Here is a 19,972-nt window from a genome sequence, read left to right on the forward strand (position 1 = left end):
TGCCTGCATCTACTACTATTACTCCACACATCGACCGACTCCTTCTTGCATCTAGAGTATTAAGTTCATAAAGAACAGAGTAACGCATTAAGTAAGATGACATGATGTAGAGGAATAAACTCAAGCAATTATGATGTAAACCTCATCTTTTTATCCTCGATGGCAACAATACAATACGTGCCTTGCTGCCCCTATTGTCACTGGGAAAGGACACCGCAAGATTGAACCCAAAGCTAAGCACTTCTCCCATTGCAAGAAAACCAATTTAGTTGGCCAAACTAAACCGATAGTTCGAAGAGAATTACAAAGATATCAAATCATGCATATAAGAATTCAGAGAAGATTCAAATAATATTCATAGATAAGCTGATCATAAATCCACATTTCATCGGATCTCGACAAACACACCGCAAAAGAAGATTACATCGGATAGATCTCCAAGAACATCGAGGAGAACATGGTATTGAGAATCAAAGAGAGAGAAGAAGCCATCTAGCTACTAGCTATGGACCCGTAGGTCTGTGGTAAACTACTCACGCTTCATCAGAAGGGCAATAAAGTTGATGTAGAAGCCCTCCCTGATCGAATCCCCCTACGGCAGGGTGCCGGAAAAGGCCCCAAGATGGGATTTCATGGGAACAGAAGGTTGCGGCGGTGGAAAAGTATTTTCGTGGATGCTTCTGAGGGTTTTGGAATATATGTGAATTTATAGGATGAAGAAGTAGGTCAGTGGAGTCACGTGGGGCCCACAAGGTAGGGGGCGCGCCCTCCCCCCTTGTCGCCGCCTCGTGGCTCTTCTGACTTGAACTCCAAGTCTCCGGGGTGTCTTCTGGTCCAAGAAAAATCATCGCGAAAGTTTTATTCCGTTTGGACTCCGTATGGTATTCCTTTTCTGCGAAACTCAAATACAAGGGAAAAACAGAAACTGGCACTGAGCTCTGGGTTAATAGGTTAGTCCCAAAGTAATATAAAATAGCATATTAATGCATATAAAACATCCAAAACAGATAATATAATAGCATGGAACAATAAAAAAATTTAGATACGTTGGAGACGTATCATCCTCTGTCTCTTACTCTTTATAGGAGTTTCATTGTCATCCTCCATAGGATTCTCAACATGTTCCATCTCAATGGCACATTCAGGAATTATACCAAATTCCTGACTCGATAGAGTAGGTAAATCCTGGTTTGATGAACTCGACATATCCTTCATAGGCAATATGTCCTCAAAGAAAGTCGCACCATTCGACTCCATAATTGTACCAACATGCATGTCGGTTACCTAAGATTTATTATCAAAAATCTATAGCCAGTGCTATGAAAAGCATAGCACAGAAGAACACAATCCACGATTTTTGGTCCAACCTTGTGCTTCTTGGGAATTGGTATATTGACTTTCGCCAAACAACCCCAAGTACGTAGGTAGGAGAGTTTCAATCTTTTCCTTTCCCATTCCTAAAATGGAGTCATGGACTTATGCTTTGTGGGAACTCGGTTTAGGACATGACATGCAGTCATTAGTGCCTCCCCCCACCATGCCTTGGAGAGACCCGATGTGTCTAACATGGCGTTAACCAAATCAGTTAGAGTTTGGTTCTTCCTTTCGGTCACCCCATTTGACTGAGGTGAGTAGGGAGGCGTCCTCTCATGGATTATACCATATTTCGCACAAAACAAATCAAATTCATTGGAAAAATACTCTCCACCACGATCAGACCTAAACCGTTTAATTTTTCGATCAAGTTGGTTCTTTGCTTCAGCTTTATAGTTTTTAAAGAAATTTAAAGCCTCATCTTTTGATTTCAGAAGATACACATAACAATATCTAGTGGAGTCATCAATCAACGTCGTGAAGTATTTCTTTCCACCTTTCATTAACACGCCATTCATCTCACAAAGATCAGAATGTATAAGCTCTAGTGGCGCCAAGTATCTTACCTCTGCAGTCTTATGGGATTTGCGAGGTTTCTTAGCTTGCACGCACACACTTGGCACTTGGAGCCCTTGACATTAGTGAATTTCTCAATTAAACTCATATTGGCTAGCCGCGTCATGCTACCAAAGTTAATACGACAAAGTCGTGAATGCCAAATATTAGACTCATTATCGTGGCAAACATGATTAATAACTTTAGTGCAAAAATCTCACAAATACGGGCGGAACAAGCCTCCGCACTCATAGACTTTTCAAACAAATTGTCCATACTTAGAAATTAGAACTTTATTGGACTCGAAAACCAACTTAAAACCATCTCGACATAAACGGGAACCGCTGACGAGATTTTTATTGATGGAGGGCACATGATGAACGTTCTTCAGGCGCACGATCTTCCCCGAAGTAAATTTTAGATCGATCGTACCGGCACCTTGAACAATGGCATGTGACCCGTTCCCCATCAGCACGAGAGAAGTCCATGTGACCTTATAAGAAGAAAACATGGAGGCATCAGCACAAACATGTACATTGGCACCAGTGTCAATCAACCAATCAGGAGAATAAAATACTGAAAGGATGGTAGGGAAAATACCGTACCCAGAATCCTTCATATCAGTATCACCAATGACAACATTAGCGGTCTTCCCACTCTTCTCAAGTTTGCACTCCTCAAAGCGGTTAGGACATCTCGGAGCCCAGTGATTAGGATCACCGCAGACATGGCATAGTCCCTTCACCTTCTTATGAGAATTCTTCTTAAAGTTGGTAGAATGTGATGGCTTGTTCTTTGCATAACACTTGCCTTTTCCCTGAGATTTGTTCTTGTTGTTTTTGAACTTGTTGGGCTGGAAGTTCTTCTTCTGTACCACATGGGCACTAGAAGCTCCCTCAACAACCTGAGAACATGTGTCTTTTGCTCTCGCCTTCTCTTCAACATAAAGAGTGCCAATGAGATCTGAAACGGAAAAATCCTGTCTCTGTGTTTCAGAGAAGTAGCAAAATTGTTCCACGAAGGTGGAAGCTTGGCAATGATGCCCCTGGCAAAAAAAATCGTTCGACAACACACACTTGAAGTACTAAAGTTCTTTTGCGAGTGATTGTATCTCATGAGCCTGTTGAACAACAGAACGCTCATCAGTCATCTTGTAGTCATAGAATTGCCCCATGACGTACAACTCACTGCCGGCGTCCGAGGCCCCAAACTTGGCCTCGAGCGCAGCCCACATGTCCTTGCCATTGTCAAACGACATATAAGAATCCATAGTGGAATCGTCAGGAACACTCAGAAGGGCGCCCTTAAAGAGGGAATCGATCTTCTCAAAAGCTTCTTGCTATGCAGGATTAAGATTGCCCTTAGGCTTGCCCTTAGTGGCATCATAACAGTACATGGTCTGGAACCAGTAAACCGCTCTCGTGCGCCACCTCTCATATTGCACCCCCTTGAAGGTAGGCGGTTTCAAATGTGCAACAAAACCACTTGGAGTAAATTGCCTATAACCAAGTTTTTTGATTGTTGAAAATATGAGCAAATTACTACGAGATTTAATCCGAATAAACACAAAATAAATCATGACAACAATAACATAGATTGAACTAATCATGCGGACTAGCATAGTAGATGAACAGATCGAACCTAAGGCACAGACCAGAAACATGAATTCTACCACGATCTCGAACAAGAGGGACAAAATCACATACGATGTAATGGGAGAAAAACCGTTGGCATTGGTGTTGTCGCCCATGTCGTTGAGGAAGAGGTTGCCGAGGTCGGGGAAGAACTCGTCGCTGCCAGCAGTCGCGCGAGTGCGCTCCCTGAAAACCTGATTGCCCCTCTCCCGTACAGGATCACGAGAGGCAGGGTTCCGGAGGCCTGTTGTCCCTTCTCGTGATGCATGCCGGAAGGAGGGATGGAGAAGACTTGCGTGACGACGCAATGATCTGGAACAGTGCGAAACCATACGATGCAGCGGCGGCTAGGGTAGACGTCTTCCTGACTATATAATGCGGGCCGGGTAGGTCGTGGGAGTAAACCCCACGTCCAAGTCGTGATCCAAAAGAATCAGAGACGGTTCAGTAATTAACGCGTCAGTTAATTATTAATCAATGACTCATTAATTTTCTCGAGCAGCAAAAATATAGACAACGTGCATAGCTTTGACCTTGGTTCGGCTCATTCCCGAAACCCGACGCGGCGCGTCGTGATGAGGCGTGGCGAGGCGAGCAAGGAGGAGGAGCGCGCGTCTTCTCATGCTCATACAAGTGCTACAAGAGCTCACCTTATAAAGAGGTGCAACTCCCATTCAACTTCTAGGGTGGGACTAAACATTTTTTTGCTAAACTTTAGTCCCACTCACAGCCATGCATGAATGAGCCATGAGAATTTCAGATTTTTAGTTGGGTTTTGGGCCTAAGGTCTACTAACAAAATCCAACACGTCACAAGGGTGATACTATCATCACGGTTTTGGAATTCTTTCCGTGAGATGTGACGTTCCGTAGAGATTTAATTGGCCCCATACTTGCTTCGTGAAACACTCTTTTATAGAGACTATCAATGGTACAACTGACACAAGGGGGCGATGAATTTTGCTGGAGCCTACAAGTGAATGGTAAATTCACGATCGACTCTATGTATAGTGCTTTGATCCAGTTATATGTGCCAGTTCATAATAATAAGAAGATTTGGAGGATGAAGATCCACTTAAGAATAAAATCCTTCTGTGGTATCTTCGTTGAAGAGTCATTCTTACAAAAGATAACCTTATTAACAGGAATTGGCATGGAAATATGCAATGTGTGGTCTGTCATCACGACGAAACAATAAAACACTTGTTTTTTCAATGCAAATTGCCTCGTTCTATATGGTTGGTCATCCAAGTAGGTTCTGGTTTGTATCCTCCTCGTAGTGTTGCTAATATATTTGGCAGCTGGTTACATGAGATAGAATACAGGTTTAGAATTCTTCTCAGGGTGGGAGCGCTTGCCACTATCTGGTAGCTCTGGCTATATAGAAATGAAAAGATTTTTAACGATAAAAGTATTTCCCTTCTGGAGGTTATCCACAGATGTACCGAAACGCTACGCTTATGGTCTTCTCTACAACGTGTGGAGAATCGAGACATGTTTACGAAGGTGTGTACACGATTGGGGGCCACAATGAGACATACTTTTACCCGACATGGATGGCAGCATGATCTTCGGATTGGCCCTCCTATGTCTTAGGACTTTTTCTATTTTTATGGAATTCGGACTTGATTATGGATTTGTGCATCTCAGTTATGCAGAGCCTGAGTGTAATACTTAAAACTTTTAAGTAATAAAGCGTCCTTTATAAAAAAATGTTTGATTTGATTAAAAATTTGATGTCAAAATTTTAACATTTTTTTGTTTTACATAATCCCGCCGATAGTTGCTGACTCCTACAGGAAGAATTAGGCATCGAAAACATGAATTTATACTTATGGGATTTACCTTTTCTGCTATCAGGCTATTGCAGTTATTGTTTCGTTTTAGATTTATCTATGTTGGTTTGAGTTTTAATTATGGTTTGGTGTTTATTTTTATTTGTATATCGTGTTGGGTCGCCGCTGAAGTGGTATTTGTTTTGCAAGGAGAGTGTAGTTTGGCTTTGGTGCCAGTCAACGATGGTTGTGCGCTTCTCTTGAGAGCTCTTATTCCATGTTGAAGACTTCTTAAAGCGGCTCCTCTTAGTGAACTTGTTGAATTTCCTCAAGAGAAGAGCAAGTTCTTTTCCAATTACTTCAGGATCATCAGAATCACACTCAGATTCTTCTTGAGACAAACAAACAACCTTAGCCTTTAATGCATGAGTTTTGCCATTGCTTGGACCATATATATCTCTCTTTTGAGCTTGCTGAAATTCATGAGTATTGAGCCTCAGCGTGTTCGAGAAGCTTATCATCAGGATGCTCTTGGATCATCAAAGACAAGGTATTAAAGGAGTTGTCAAGTGATCTTAGCAATTTCTTGACCACCTCATGATCAGTGATATAGGTGGCTCTAAGAGCTTGAAATTCATTTGAAATATCAGTGAGACGATAAAAGTGAGTTGGACACTTTCTTTGACAAGCCTTTTGAAGCGAGGTTGACAAGATTCCGAAGAACATCAACTCGAGAGTCTCTTTGAGTTGAAACTCTCATAACCCACAAGTATAGGGGATCGTTTGTAGCCTTTTGATAAATAAGAGCGTCGAACCCAATGAGGAGCTAAAGGTAGAACAAATATCCCCTCAAGTTCTATCGACCACCGATACAACTGTACGCACACTTTAACGTTTGCTTTACCTAGAACAAGTATGAAACAATTTTGTAGGTGTGATGCTAGAACTACTTTGCAATAATAAAACTAGGAGTACTTTGCAAGATAGTAAAATTTAGTTGTTTAGTAAAAAGCTTTTGTCACACAAGAAAGTTAGTTGTCCCTAGGCAATCGATAACTAAACCGGTAATCATTATTGCAATTTTATATGAGGGAGAGGCATGAGCTAACATACTTTTCGTACTTGGATCATATGCACTTACGATTGGAACTCTAGCAATCATCCGCAACTACCAAAGATCATTAAGGTAAAACCCAACCATAGCATTAAGTATCAAGTCATCTTTACACCCATATGCAACAACCTACTTAGTCGGGTATAAGTTTCTGTCACTCTCGCCACCCACTATAAGAGAATCAAGAACGTATTGCAACACCCTACAACGGAGATCTCTCACGTTTGTGCTACACGAAGGGCACCATAGGACAACACCAAAATAAAGCATACAACTCAAACCAATCACGATCATCAATTAACCCATAGGACAAAATATATCTACTCAAACATCATAGGATAACCACATATCATTTGATAATAATATATAGTGTTGAGCACCATGTTTAAGTAGGGAGTTGCAGCGGGAATAGAGAGGTTACATCGCTGCATAGAGGGGGAGAAAGTTGGAGTTGACGGTAGCATGGTTGTTGGTGTAGATCACCGTCACGATCCTAGCCCTTGCGGCACTTCGGCGCCACCGGAAGAGAGGGCGAGAGAGCCCCCCTCCTTCTTCTTTTTCCTTCGCCTCCCCCCTAGATGGGAGGAGGGTTTCCCCTCTGGTCCATGGCCTCCATGGCGGCGGAGGGGCAGGAGCCCCTCCGAGATTGGATCTCCTTCTCTGTTCTCTTCTGTTTCACGTTCCTGTTTTCTAGCCTTTCACCGTTTCTTAAATATCCGGAGATCCGTAACTCCAATTGCGCTGAAATTTTAACACAATTTTTTCCGGATATAAGCTTCCTTGCGGAGGAAGAAGAGCCCCAACCGACTTACAGGGTACCCACTAGGCACCACCGCACGCCAGGGGGCCAGGCGCGCCCTGGTGGGTAGTGGAGGCCGTGGGCCTCCGTTTGCGTTGATTCCAGCTCCCCAAAATCACATATATTCCAAAATAATTTTCCGTAAATTTCATCGCGTTTGGACTTCGTTTGATATGGGTATTCTGCGAAACAAAAGACATGCAACAAATAGGAACTGGCACTGGGCACTAGATTAATATGTTAGTCCCAAAAAATCAGATAAATTGTTGTCGAAAGTATGTGAAAGTTGTATAATATTGGCAATGAACAATACAAAATCGGAGATGTATCAAACTCCTCCATTGAGCTTGGACAACCTTTCATGGAATAGCTTTGAGGTTTTGAGAGAGCTGACGCGACCAAACTGTTCTTTAGTCATATGACCACAAATGATGTCATTCGCTTCACCACCAAGTTGTAGGTTTCTTTTTACTTCAACGACAAAGGTCTCAACACTTGCCCCAGGAATGCCTTCCGTAACCACATGACATAGATCCATTTCAATGGCTTCAAGATGCATACATAATTATTTTCCCAATAAGGCAATCGGTACCATCAAAGGTGAGACACTTGGCGGAGACCTTGAAGTTTCCTTTAGTTGATGGATAAAACTATTTTTTGCAGGGAGTTGATAGATAAAACTCCATGTGATTAAATCAAATCATACAGAAAAGGGAGCACCTTGCTATGTTACCAATTCAAAGCATGTACTATCGACCAGAGGGGGTGAATGGATATTTTAAAAATGTCTATTTCTCCACTGCAAAATAAAATAAAAATAAAATATATATTTCTAAAAAAACTCCAAAAATATCTACATGTCATGTACTCCTACCAACTTTTGTGCTTCTAAAATTTATCTTTCGAACACAGTGACAGTTTGCATTCTTGAAACCAAACACAGGGCCAAATGCACTGACAGAACCAAAATATTGGTTTGCATCGACGTTTCGATCTTTGGACCTGCTCAAGCATAGTAGAATACCTGAAAGAAACACCCGATGTCAATTGATCGTGGAAAACGGAGAAATACGCTTTCCAAATTGTCCCGGCAACGGCCTGAGTTTACGCCTTCCAAACCACGCATCACGGGCCCACCGGTCAGAAATCCATCCAAAATTTCGCGGCAGGGAGCACCGCCCCGCGCAGGAAAAATCCATCAAAAAATTGCTCGGTCCCGCCTGCCAGCCACCTACCTAGGCGCACGCCCCACCTCGCATCCCTGCACCCCGCTTCCTCCTCAGAAAAGAAACACACTTCGCCCGCCACGTCACCGATCCGCGCCACCCCTCTTCCCCATTGCCCGCCACCGATCTGCCATCCGACGGCCGGCACCCCGCATCACGCGGATCGCGGCCGCTCCCTGCCCCCAAACCTGACGGCTATAAATCCACCTCGCCACGCACGGCACAACCATCAGCCACCGCAGCTACCACAAAGACAAGTCAACCTCACCGGAGAGAAAGGAGAAGCGAAGATGTCGGGGCGCGGCAAGGGAGGCAAGGGTCTGGGCAAGGGCGGCGCCAAGCGCCACCGGAAGGTGCTGCGGGACAACATCCAGGGCATCACCAAGCCGGCGATCCGGCGCCTGGCGCGGCGGGGCGGCGTGAAGCGCATCTCGGGGCTCATCTACGAGGAGACCCGCGGCGTGCTCAAGATCTTCCTCGAGAACGTCATCCGCGACGCCGTCACCTACACCGAGCACGCCCGCCGCAAGACCGTCACCGCCATGGACGTCGTCTACGCCCTCAAGCGCCAGGGACGCACCCTCTACGGATTCGGGGGCTAGGCTCCGGCGAGGCGAATCGAGCTCGCACCACTTGATCAGATGTTCAGATTAGCAGTAGCTAGGCGTTGTTCAGTGTTCACGGTGATCGATGTAATTTATGATGTATGGTGCTTGTTCGCTGGAATGGATCAAATCGCAGTTATTTACCCTTTACTCGCCTTCAATCTCTTGGGTAATCTACATTCGTGTGTTCTTTAGTCTGTTTCCATTTTCTTATTCTGTGTATAACTGTTGCCAAATCGTTCATCTGGACATAAGGTTAGGCTATCTCTGAATTCAGGACGATATCGAAAGCAAAATTCAGTTTGAAAGGCCTGAAGGTTTTGCTTTCGATAGAGAGGGGAACGGAGGAGCTCATCGACCGAAGAATTGGCGCAGCTATTTGTTTGGTCGAGAACTGCATGGTCGCCTCTTCTATTTTACCTTCCTCCGTCTTTTCAGCTATCAGTTGAACATGGATGACCCAATTACTCTTCTAAACCAATCACACCCCCTAAAGCAACAGAATTTGGGTAAACTAAATCTTCGATTTATGCCAAACTTTATAAAGTTTGTATGGAAAATAATATAAGCTTTCACAATAATAAATATACATATAATGCGAAAATGTGTCCAATGTTGATTCTATTTGTATTGATCTGGTATTCTGGATGTTAATATATTTTTATAAACTTTGAACAAAGCTTACAAGTTTTGACTTGAATCAAAGCTAATATGTGGATTGAATAAAAACGGACAGAGTATGTATGTCACTATGTGAGGATAATTTATATACTCTTTTCTAACTTCTGCAGGTGGTAAGCTGTTGGGGAGAACTGTTTAAGTTCTGATAATAGTACTCCCTTCCGTCTTTTTTACTTCACATATAACCACATGTAAGTTTTGTGTCAAGTTAATTTTTGCAAAGTTTGACCAATTGTATGTTAAAAAACATCAACATCTACCATACCAAATATATATAATATAAAACTATATTTCATGATAAATATAATGATATTAACTTAGCATTGTGAATGTTTTTATTTTTTTATAAGTTTAGTCATATTAGAGATATTTTGACTTGAGACAAAACTTATTTGCCAACTAAAAATGACTGGAGTGAGTAATGATGATCCTTGCAATTGCAGTAGCGGCTCAGCACTGACACACTAGACATGACTCTCAAAAAAAGAAAAAAGACACACTAGACATGACAGCACGTCCATCAAATTTGTGTTCCGATAACAATACCGCAAATGATCCTTTCTTTCTGGCCACACATTTATGCCTTCGTTATGTTTCATCTTTAAGGAATCCTCCGTATATTGCTCTTAGTTCAAAATAAGAGGGTGCTTGATACGTTTTAGTCTCATGACTAAAAGTACTGGGACTAAAACTTGCTACCCTCACCCATGCTTGGATCCAAATACTAAAGAGACTAAAATCAAGTTAATGAACATTTATTATTCTTCAAACCCTCAAATCCAGAACTCGCCTGTGTTAAAGGAGAGGAGTTAAATTAGGAGAGAGAGGACTAATCCACATTTTAGTAGGGGTACCCCTGACTAAAAAAATTTAGTCTCAAGACTAGTTTTAGCCCCTCTTTAGTTAGGGCTGCTTGGAACTTTAACCTCTTAAAGAGACTATTTTTAGTCAGACTAAAATAAGTCCCTTGGATCCAAGCACCTACTAAATCGAGCTGATTGATAAGAAAACCAGATTGAAAAACGTGATTCATTTTATATGAAAACAAGATAAAAAACATTGGTCCAGTTTACGAGGAAAGCTTGCAAGAAACCATACAACCTGAGAGGGGAAACAATGTGTCAAAGCAAGAACAAGGAGGATAGAAAAACACACCCTATTAAAAAAAAGAAAGCACAGAACAAACATCTTAGATCTGATAATTATCAAGGAAAACGCAAGTACAATGAAAAGACAACTCGACACATAATGATCATTAAAAATCAAAGAAAATCTCACTAGTCTTCTTCGATTGATTCCCGCATACCAAAAATAAAGAAAAGCGACACCTGGAAATGCCCTCGCCATAACATGCTTTAAAGACCTGTAGCGACCAGACCTCAAACAGTCTAGTCTCTGTGCATCAGTGTCATCCCTGGATCGGTATAACACGCACAGTACTTGAAGGATTTATAACAGAGTAGCAATCACACACTTATTACATCGAATAGTTCAAGAGAGAACTTATTACAATAAATATGGCTTAAGGCCATCTAAATACGATAACAGCGGAAGGCTTGGAAGATAAAGTGAGTCCATCAACTCCAACAGCATCACTGAGTATAATACCACGACCTATAGCACCTTACTCGTCGTCTGAAAAGTCTGCAACATGATACGTTGCAGCCCGAAAACGGGTCAACACATGGAATATGCTGGCAAAGTAACACATTAAGAGTAATGAACAGAATAATGCTATCACTACATGCATATTTGGCTGGTGGAAAGCTCTATGGTTACAGTTTTGCGAAAAGCCAATTTTTCCCTACTGCAAAATAATATATTTTATTTAACTACCAAGTTGGTTGACAAAATATTGAGAAGGTAAACCCCCTCTCAATCACAAATAAAAATAATAATCATTAACAACCCAACAAATTATTTAAGTAACGCGATGATGAGATTCACATGATAATCCAAGAACCAGATACTCAAGATGTCCATAACCGGGGACACGGCTAACCATGATTAGTTTGTACACTCTGCAGAGGTTTGTGCACTTTTCCCCACAAGACTCGATCTCCTCCGTTGGATTTCTCGCACTTCATGATGTTTGAGAAACGGATGACCAAGACACAGTTTTTCAGAAGCGTTAGCACCTTACGATGGGTAGACAGTTACACCTACTTTCCCCTACATCTGCTAGTCAATCATTATAAGAGTTCACACGACTTAATCAACTATGCTAGAGCCCATAATAGCTTGTGGCTGCACACGGAAGTTTCTAGTATGAAAAATCTCATGATCCCTTTGAGCCTGGGTGGCGGTCCATAGGAGAATCACACGGTACCCCGGGATTTCCAAAACTACAGCCAATCACTGGAATTCCCCAGGTGCCTCAATCCACCCAGATGTGTATTTAAGTTGCCACCTTAAGTTAACCATTAATTAACAATCTCACATCTGTCATGAAATCTCTCAAACCCAATCCACGTCTACGAGCATATCATAGCAATATAAGCAAACGTAGAGGTAACTCCCAATGGTTTGAATGCAGGGCAATAGGTTCCTACCTCATCAACTACTTCCCAATACCCACAAGTTATCAATCCTACTCATACAATGTTTGAGGTTTGAATCTAATGCATAAAAACTGGGTATGAAAGGGATATGATCAAAGTGTTACTTGCCTTGCTGATGATCCGTGAAACCTAGAGACTCGTAGTAGCACGCTTCGCACTCCGGGTACTCTATCGCAAACAAACAATACATACATAAGCAATGAAGCAAGGGTGCATGGGTAAAACTCAAATTAAGAGATCTAACCAGAAAGGTCAACTTAAGAACTCCGGTTTGCAAAAAGAATCAACTCGAACGAAGCAACAAAACTCAAACGGCGAAAGAAACAAGCTTCGTTTACTAATCTGGACCTAAGTCAAATTTTACAGTAGCAAAAACTTGTTTGAGTTGGTTAAACAGAAAGAGGGTTTTGAGACGAAACTCTAGGCGCTTGAATCGCATGATTCCGATAAACGAGCGAAAAGATATACCAGAACTAAAATAATCGCGGAAAATCTGAGAAAAAGAAAAACTGACGAACAGGCTAACGAACGAACGTTCGCTGTCTGCGGTTAAACGATGAAAACCGTTCGTTAAAACGAACGTACGGACGAACGTCCGTAAAATAAATAAACCGAACCGATCTAAACAAAACCGAAACTAGGGTTTACGAAATAAAACCGATCGGTTTTATAAAAAAACCGGCGGCTACCTCTAACTCCGGCGGGCGGCGGCGCAGTGGCTCCAACGGCGGTGGTTGGCGGCGCGGGGTGGCGGGGCGGCGCGGGCGGCGGCGGATCGGGCGGCGGCGGCGCGGCTAGGGTTTCGGGTGGGCTGGCGGCGGCTGGGGCTCGGGGTCTCGGGCTTTAAAGGACGGCCCGAAGAGTCCTGGCCGGATACGACCCGAAGTCGGTTCGTTTTTTTAAAATTGGACGTGCAGAAAAAGTAAGAAAAGAAATACTAAACAGACTCCAAAAATCCCGAAATAAATTTTCCCCGTCCTCTAAAAATAAGCCGAACAAGATGAACATTTATTTGGGCCTAAAATGCAATTTTGAAAAACGCGTATTTTTCCTAATTCCAATAAAATCAAATAAAATCCAAATAAAATCAAATATTTGTTTTTAATATTTTTCCTCCAATATTTCATTATTTTTGGAGAAGTCATATTATCCCCTCTCATATATTTTAATTATGAAATATTTTTCGGAGAGAAAATAATTAAACAAATGATCCTATTTTCAAAATTTGAGAAAACCCAAATATGAAAATAACGAAATCCCCAACTCTCTCCGTGGGTCCTTGAGTTGCGTAAAATTTCTAGGACCGCAAAACAAAATGCAATAAAATATGTTATGCATGATGATCTAATGTATAACATCCAAATTGAAAATTTGGGATGTTACAAACCTACCCCCCTTAAGATGAATCTCGCCCTCGAGATTCGGGTTGGCTAGAAAATAGGTGAGAGTGGTCCTTCCGTAGATCTTCCTCTCGCTCCCAGGTGGCTTCATCCTCGGTATGGTGACTCCACTGAACTTTGCAAAACTTGATAACCTTGCTGCGGGTGACTCGGCTGGCAAACTCAAGAATCTTAACTAGTTTCTCCTCATAGGTCAGATCGCTATCCAACTGAATCGCTTCCAGGGGCACTGTATCTCTGAGTGGTATCTCAGCCATCTCCGCGTGGCACTTCTTCAGCTGGGATACGTGGAACACATCGTGAACTCCCGACAATCCTTCGGGCAATTCCAACTTGTAAGCAACTTCTCCCATACGCTCCAAAACTTTGTATGGTCCTACAAAACGTGGCGCTAACTTTCCCTTAACTCCAAAGCGCTTCACTCCTTGAAGTGGGGACACACGAAGATAAACTCTGTCTCCGACTTCATAAACTGTCTCCTTGCGTTTAGAATCTGCATAGCTCTTCTGCCTGGACTGGGCTACCTTGAGCCTATCGCGAATCAACTTCATCTTCTGTTCAGACTCTTTAATCAAATCTGGTCCAAACAACTGACGGTCTCCAACTTCATCCCACAACAAGGGTGTTCTGCATCTCCTTTCGTACAAATCTTCGAAAGGGGCCATCTTCAAACTGGATTGGTAGCTATTGTTGTAAGAAAACTCTGCATACGGTAAATTATCATCCCAACTGGATCCATAATCTAGCGCACAAACTCTCAGCATGTCCTCCAAAATCTGATTGACTTTCTCGGTCTGTCCATCTGTCTGTGGATGAAAGGCTGTACTGAACTCTAGCCTGATACCCAAAGTCTCGTGCAACTGATTCCAAAACTTTGAGGTAAACTGGGTTCCTCTATCTGATACAATGGTCCTCGGAACTCCATGCAGACATACGATCCTTGTCATGTATATCTTTGCCAACTTAGCACTGGTATAAGTGGTCTTTACTGGGATGAAATGAGCTACCTTCGTCAAACGATCGACTACAACCCATATCGAGTCATAGCCTGAACGAGTCCTGGGCAATCCTGTGATATAATCCATGCCTAGCTTATCCCACTTCCATTCGGGTATCGGCAATGGTTGTAGCAATCCTACTGGCTTCTGATGCTCTGCCTTCACTCTCTGACATACATCACAAACTGCTACATACTCCGCAATATCCTTCTTCATTCCGGTCCACCAGAAACTATCCTTCAAATCCAGGTACATCTTGGTATTTCCTGGGTGAATCGAGTATGGTGAATCATGGGCCTCTCACAGAATCAACTTCCTGATCTCCGTATCATTGGGCACATAAACGCGGTCCTCAAACCATAAGGTATCGTGCTCATCCTCACGAAATCCCTTGGCTTTTCCTTTACTCATCCTTTCCTTTATCTCGGCAATCTCCCTGTCTGTCTTTTGAGCTTCTCTGATCTTATCCATCAAAGTAGACCGAATCTCCAATGCTGCTACAAAGCCTCTTGGAACTATTTCCAAACATAGTTCACGAAGATCTTCGGCTAACTCCTTGGGTAACTCTCCGTTCATGAGTGCGTTGACATGGCTCTTGCGGCTCAACGCATCAGCTACTACGTTAGCCTTCCCTGGGTGATAATGCAATCTCATATCATAATCCTTAATGAGCTCCAACCATCTCCTTTGCCTGAGATTCAACTCCTTCTGCGTGAAAATGTACTTCAAACTCTTGTGATCCGTGTACACCTCACAATGGTTTCCGATGAGAAAATGTCTCCACGTCTTCAACGCATGTACTACGGCTGCTAACTCCAAATCATGTGTAGCATAATTCAACTCATGGGGTTTAAGCTGTCGTGAGGCATATGAGACAACTCTTCCTTCCTGCATAAGTACGGCTCCAAGTCCTTGACGAGAAGCGTCGCAATATACTTCATAATCCTTGCGTTGATCTGGCAGAATCAACATTGGCGCTGTAACTAAACGTTTCTTCAACTCCTGGAAACTAGCCTCACATTCCTTAGTCCAATTGAACTTGGTGTCCTTCTTCAACAACTCGGTCATAGGTTTTGCAATCTTCGAGAAATTCTCAATGAATCTTTGGTAGTATCCCGCGAGTCCAAGAAAACTCCGGATTTCTCCAACTGTCGTGGGTGACTCCCAATTTGTCACAGTGTTAACTTTGGTGGGATCTACTTCTATTCCTTCTCCGGATATAACATGTCCAAGGAATCCAACTTCCTTTAACCAAAACTCGCACTTGCTGAACTTGGCATATAACTGATGTTCTCTGAGCTTTCCAAGTACCAAACGCAAATGCTCCTTATGTTCTTCTTCATTCTTAGAATAGACCAGAATATCATCAATGAACACTACGACGAACTTATCCAAAAACTCCATAAACACTTTGTTCATCATGTTCATGAAATAGGCAGGTGCGTTAGTCAGGCCAAATGACATAACGGTGTACTCATATAGCCCATACCTTGTGGTAAAAGCTGTCTTGGGTATATCCTGCTCTCGAATCTTCAACTGGTGGTATCCTGATTGTAAATCAATCTTGGAAAATACTTTAGCTCCTTCTAGTCGGTCAAATAGATCATTGATCATTGGCAGTGGGTACTTGTTCTTGATTGTTACTTCATTCAATCCACGATAATCAACAACCATCGTCAACGATCCATCTTTCTTCTCCACTAAAAGTACGGGTGATCCCCAACTTGGGCGAATATATCCTTTATCCAGTAACTCCTTAATTTGCTTCTTAATTTCTTCCAAATCCTTAACGGGCATCCTGTACGGTCTCTTAGATATTGGCCCTGTGCCTGGCAAAAGCTCAATCAAAAACTCAATGTCTCTATCCGGTGGCATGCCTGGCAACTCCTCTGGAAATACGTCAGGGAAATCCTTCACTACAGGCACTTCCTCCTGTACAACTCCTGATAAGGAATTCACTTGAGTCCTCTTCGACACATGCCGGGATACATACTTAATCCTTCTTCCTTCTGGGGTAGTAAGCAAGATCGTCTTACTGGCGCAATCGATGTTTCCTCCATACATCGATAGCCAATCCATTCCCAAAATCACATCCAAACCTTGCGACTCCAAAACTATTAGGTCTGAGGGGAAAACATGCCTACCTATGGCCAATGGCATCTAAAAACATCCTTGGCGAGGTTACTAACATAGGTGTTCTAAGAACTTTGGTGGGTAACTTATACTTATCCACAAATCCCCTTGATATGTATGAATGTGATGCACCAGTATCAAAAAGAACGATTGCAGTAAATGACTTAACCAAAAACTTACCTATTACTGCATCAGGCTGTGCTTCAACCTCCTCCACATTAACGTGGTTCACTTGTCCTCTGTTGAAAGGGTTCGGCTTCTTCCCCGAGCTTCCGTTGCCATTCCCATTCTTAGCTTCAGGACATTCATTGGCATAATGTCCAGTCTTCTGGCATTTGTAGCAAGTGACGTGGCTCAGATCCTTCTTGGCTGGGGTTGATGGGTTGGTACGGTTTTGTCCGTTGCTTACTCCGTTCGCATTGCCATTCTTGGGGCCACTATGATTGTGCGAGCTCCCTCCATTGTGATTGTGACCTCCATGGTTATGTTGAAGGTGTCCTCCCGAGTTCGGGGTAAAACGAGGCTTCTGATGAGCTCCTGTACTGTACTTTCCTTGTCCATACTTCCTCTTACGGCTCTCAATCTGCTGCTACTTCCCTTCAATCATGAGAGCTCTGTCTACCAACTCCTGGTAGTTGTTAAAAGTTGCCACTATCAACTGCATGCTCAGCTCATCATTCAGTCCTTCCAGAAACTTCTCCCGCTTAGCTACATCCGTAGCAACGTCATCTGGGGCATAACATGCTAACTTACCAAAATCCTCCACGTATTGGCCAACGGTACGTCCTCCTTGGCGTAAGTTGCGAAACTCACATTTCTTCATGGCCATAGCTCCTGCTGAAACATGGGCAGTACGGAAAGCTTGTTGAAACTGGTCCCATGTGACAGTGTCAATGGGGTGAGTGGCTGTGTAATTCTCCCACCATGATGCTGCGGGTCCATCAAGCTGATGTGCAGCAAAACACACTCTCTCCGCATCTGTGCATCCTGCAGTGGTCAGCTCCCTTCCAACCTTGCGGACCCAATCATCTGCAACAATCTGCTCGGTGCTGCTGGAGAACACCGACGGATTCAGCCTAAGAAAACGGGCTAAGTGATCAACAGGTGGTGGTGGTGGTGGGTTGTTGTTGTTGTTGTTGTTGTTGCCTTGGTTCTGAACTAGCACTTGCATCAAGGCATTCTGCTGCTGAATCAACTGAGTGATCTCCGGTGGGAAAACAAATCCGGTGTCGCATCTCGGAGGCATCTGATGGGTTTAGAAAAGATGAGAAAATAGGATAGAATGAGGTCTAGAGGGAAAACACTACCCATATGCACATGAGACAAACACAATCATATCACTCCAATCAATTCAAACAAGGCAGACAATCGATCTAACTATCGTTACAAGGTGCTTGGACTATACTATATACATGGTGGAATACTACTACTAATTTGGTGGTCTACTAGAAAAATTGATCGGTCGAAGACTTCATGATATCTGCTCCGGCTTCATCCTCCCAATCATCATCACTGGGGTCCGAGTCGGTGTCGTCGATGATGATGTAGTTCTCCGGGCAAGTAGAATCGTCATCTTCTCCTCCTGGTGCTGGGTCTCCCATGAATACTCCTAGCTTCTGTGTCAGGTCGCCATTCTTCTCCACTAGTGCGACGATTTCCTCCATATAATCCTCGCGTGTAGACTTGAGTTCTTCCTCCAGCTCCATGATCCTAGTCTTTGCCTTCTTCAGATCTATCATGTCTGCGCACATCTGGTTCTCCTGGCGACGAATGTGCTGGTTTAACTCCTGAATGAAAGCTGCAATAGATCTATCCTTCCTGGTGCTGATTATCTCCCATTGCTCGTCTCGGCGCCCACAAATCTGGTAGATAGTATCCTTGAGATCATTGTGGTACACTTCTCCAATGCGTCCCATGGTGATGTGGGCTGCCATGCTCTTTCCTAGACTCCAGGTTGGTGCATCAAAGGAAAACTCTATGGGCTCAGTGACTGGCATGAACGTCCTTCCTGGAACTTGAACTTGAATCATCCAGCGCTGCTCTTCTGGTAGTGTGGTGTTGTAGGTCCCGGTGAAGCTTGGTATTCCGATGTTCAGGTACCTAGTAACTTCCTTCAAGTGTCGTCCAAAAGGTGTATCCTCATCCGGTTGTGCGAACTTGTTCCTTGCATCCGCCATCCTAAAAGAGTGGAAGAAAGGAGAGGAGTCAGAAATGAGAAGAGAGTAGTGATCTAGGGCTTTAGTTTAGTGGTCGTGTCCTACAGTCAGCGTGTGCTCTGATACCATCTTTGTAGCGACCAGACCTCAAACAGTCTAGTCTCTGTGCATCAGTGTCATCCCTGGATCGGTAATGCTGACACGCACAGTACTTGAAGGATTTATAACAGAGTAGCAATCACACACTTATTACATCGAATAATTCAAGAGAGAACTTATTACAATAAATATGGCTTAAGGCCATCTAAATATGATAACAACGGAAGGCTTGGAAGATAAAGTGAGTCCATCAACTCCAACGGCATCACTGAGTATAAGACCACGACCTATGGCACCTTACTCGTCATCTGAAAAGTCTGCAACATGATACGTTGCAGCCCGAAAACAGGTCAGCACATGGAATATGCTGGCAAAGTAACACATAGAGAGTAATGAATAGAATAATGCTATCACTACATGCATATTTGGCTGGTGGAAAGCTCTATGGTTACAGTTTTGCGAAAAGCCAATTTTTCCCTACTTCAAAGGAATATATTTTATTTAACTACCAAGTTGGTTGAAAAAATATTGAGAAGGTAAACCCCCTCTCAATCCCAAATAAAAAAAATAATCATTAACAACCCAACAAATTATTTAAGTAACGCGATGATGAGATTCACATGATAATCCAAGAACCAGATACTCAAGATGTCCATAACCGGTGACACGGCTAACCATGATTAGTTTGTACACTATGCAGAGGTTTGTCCACTTTTCCCCACAAGACTCGGTCTCCTCCGTTGGATTTCTCGCACTTCATGATGTTTGAGAAACGGATGACCGAGACACAGTCTTTCAGAAGCGTTAGCACCTTACGATGGGTAGACAGTTACACCTACTTTCCCCTACATCTGCTAGTCAAT

General features: G+C 43.1%; 1 protein-coding gene across 1 annotated transcript; it reads left to right on the forward strand.

Annotated features, from left to right (window-relative positions):
- Nucleotides 1-8,698: 8,698 nt before the first annotated feature.
- On the forward strand, nucleotides 8,699-9,231 carry LOC123122506 (histone H4). The gene has a single exon (XM_044542705.1). It carries the CDS (start codon nucleotides 8,767-8,769, stop codon nucleotides 9,076-9,078), a length of 312 nt encoding a protein of 103 aa, XP_044398640.1. The 5' UTR covers nucleotides 8,699-8,766; the 3' UTR covers nucleotides 9,079-9,231.
- Nucleotides 9,232-19,972: the final 10,741 nt, after the last annotated feature.

Source organism: Triticum aestivum, chromosome 5D, assembly GCF_018294505.1.
Source record: "Triticum aestivum cultivar Chinese Spring chromosome 5D, IWGSC CS RefSeq v2.1, whole genome shotgun sequence".
NCBI classification, from domain to species: Eukaryota; Viridiplantae; Streptophyta; class Magnoliopsida; order Poales; family Poaceae; genus Triticum; species Triticum aestivum.

Bases quoted from the DNA above. Each gene is read 5' to 3' on its own strand.
- LOC123122506 (XM_044542705.1), top strand. From the start codon at position 8,767: ATGTCGGGGCGCGGCAAGGGAGGCAAGGGTCTGGGCAAGGGCGGCGCC.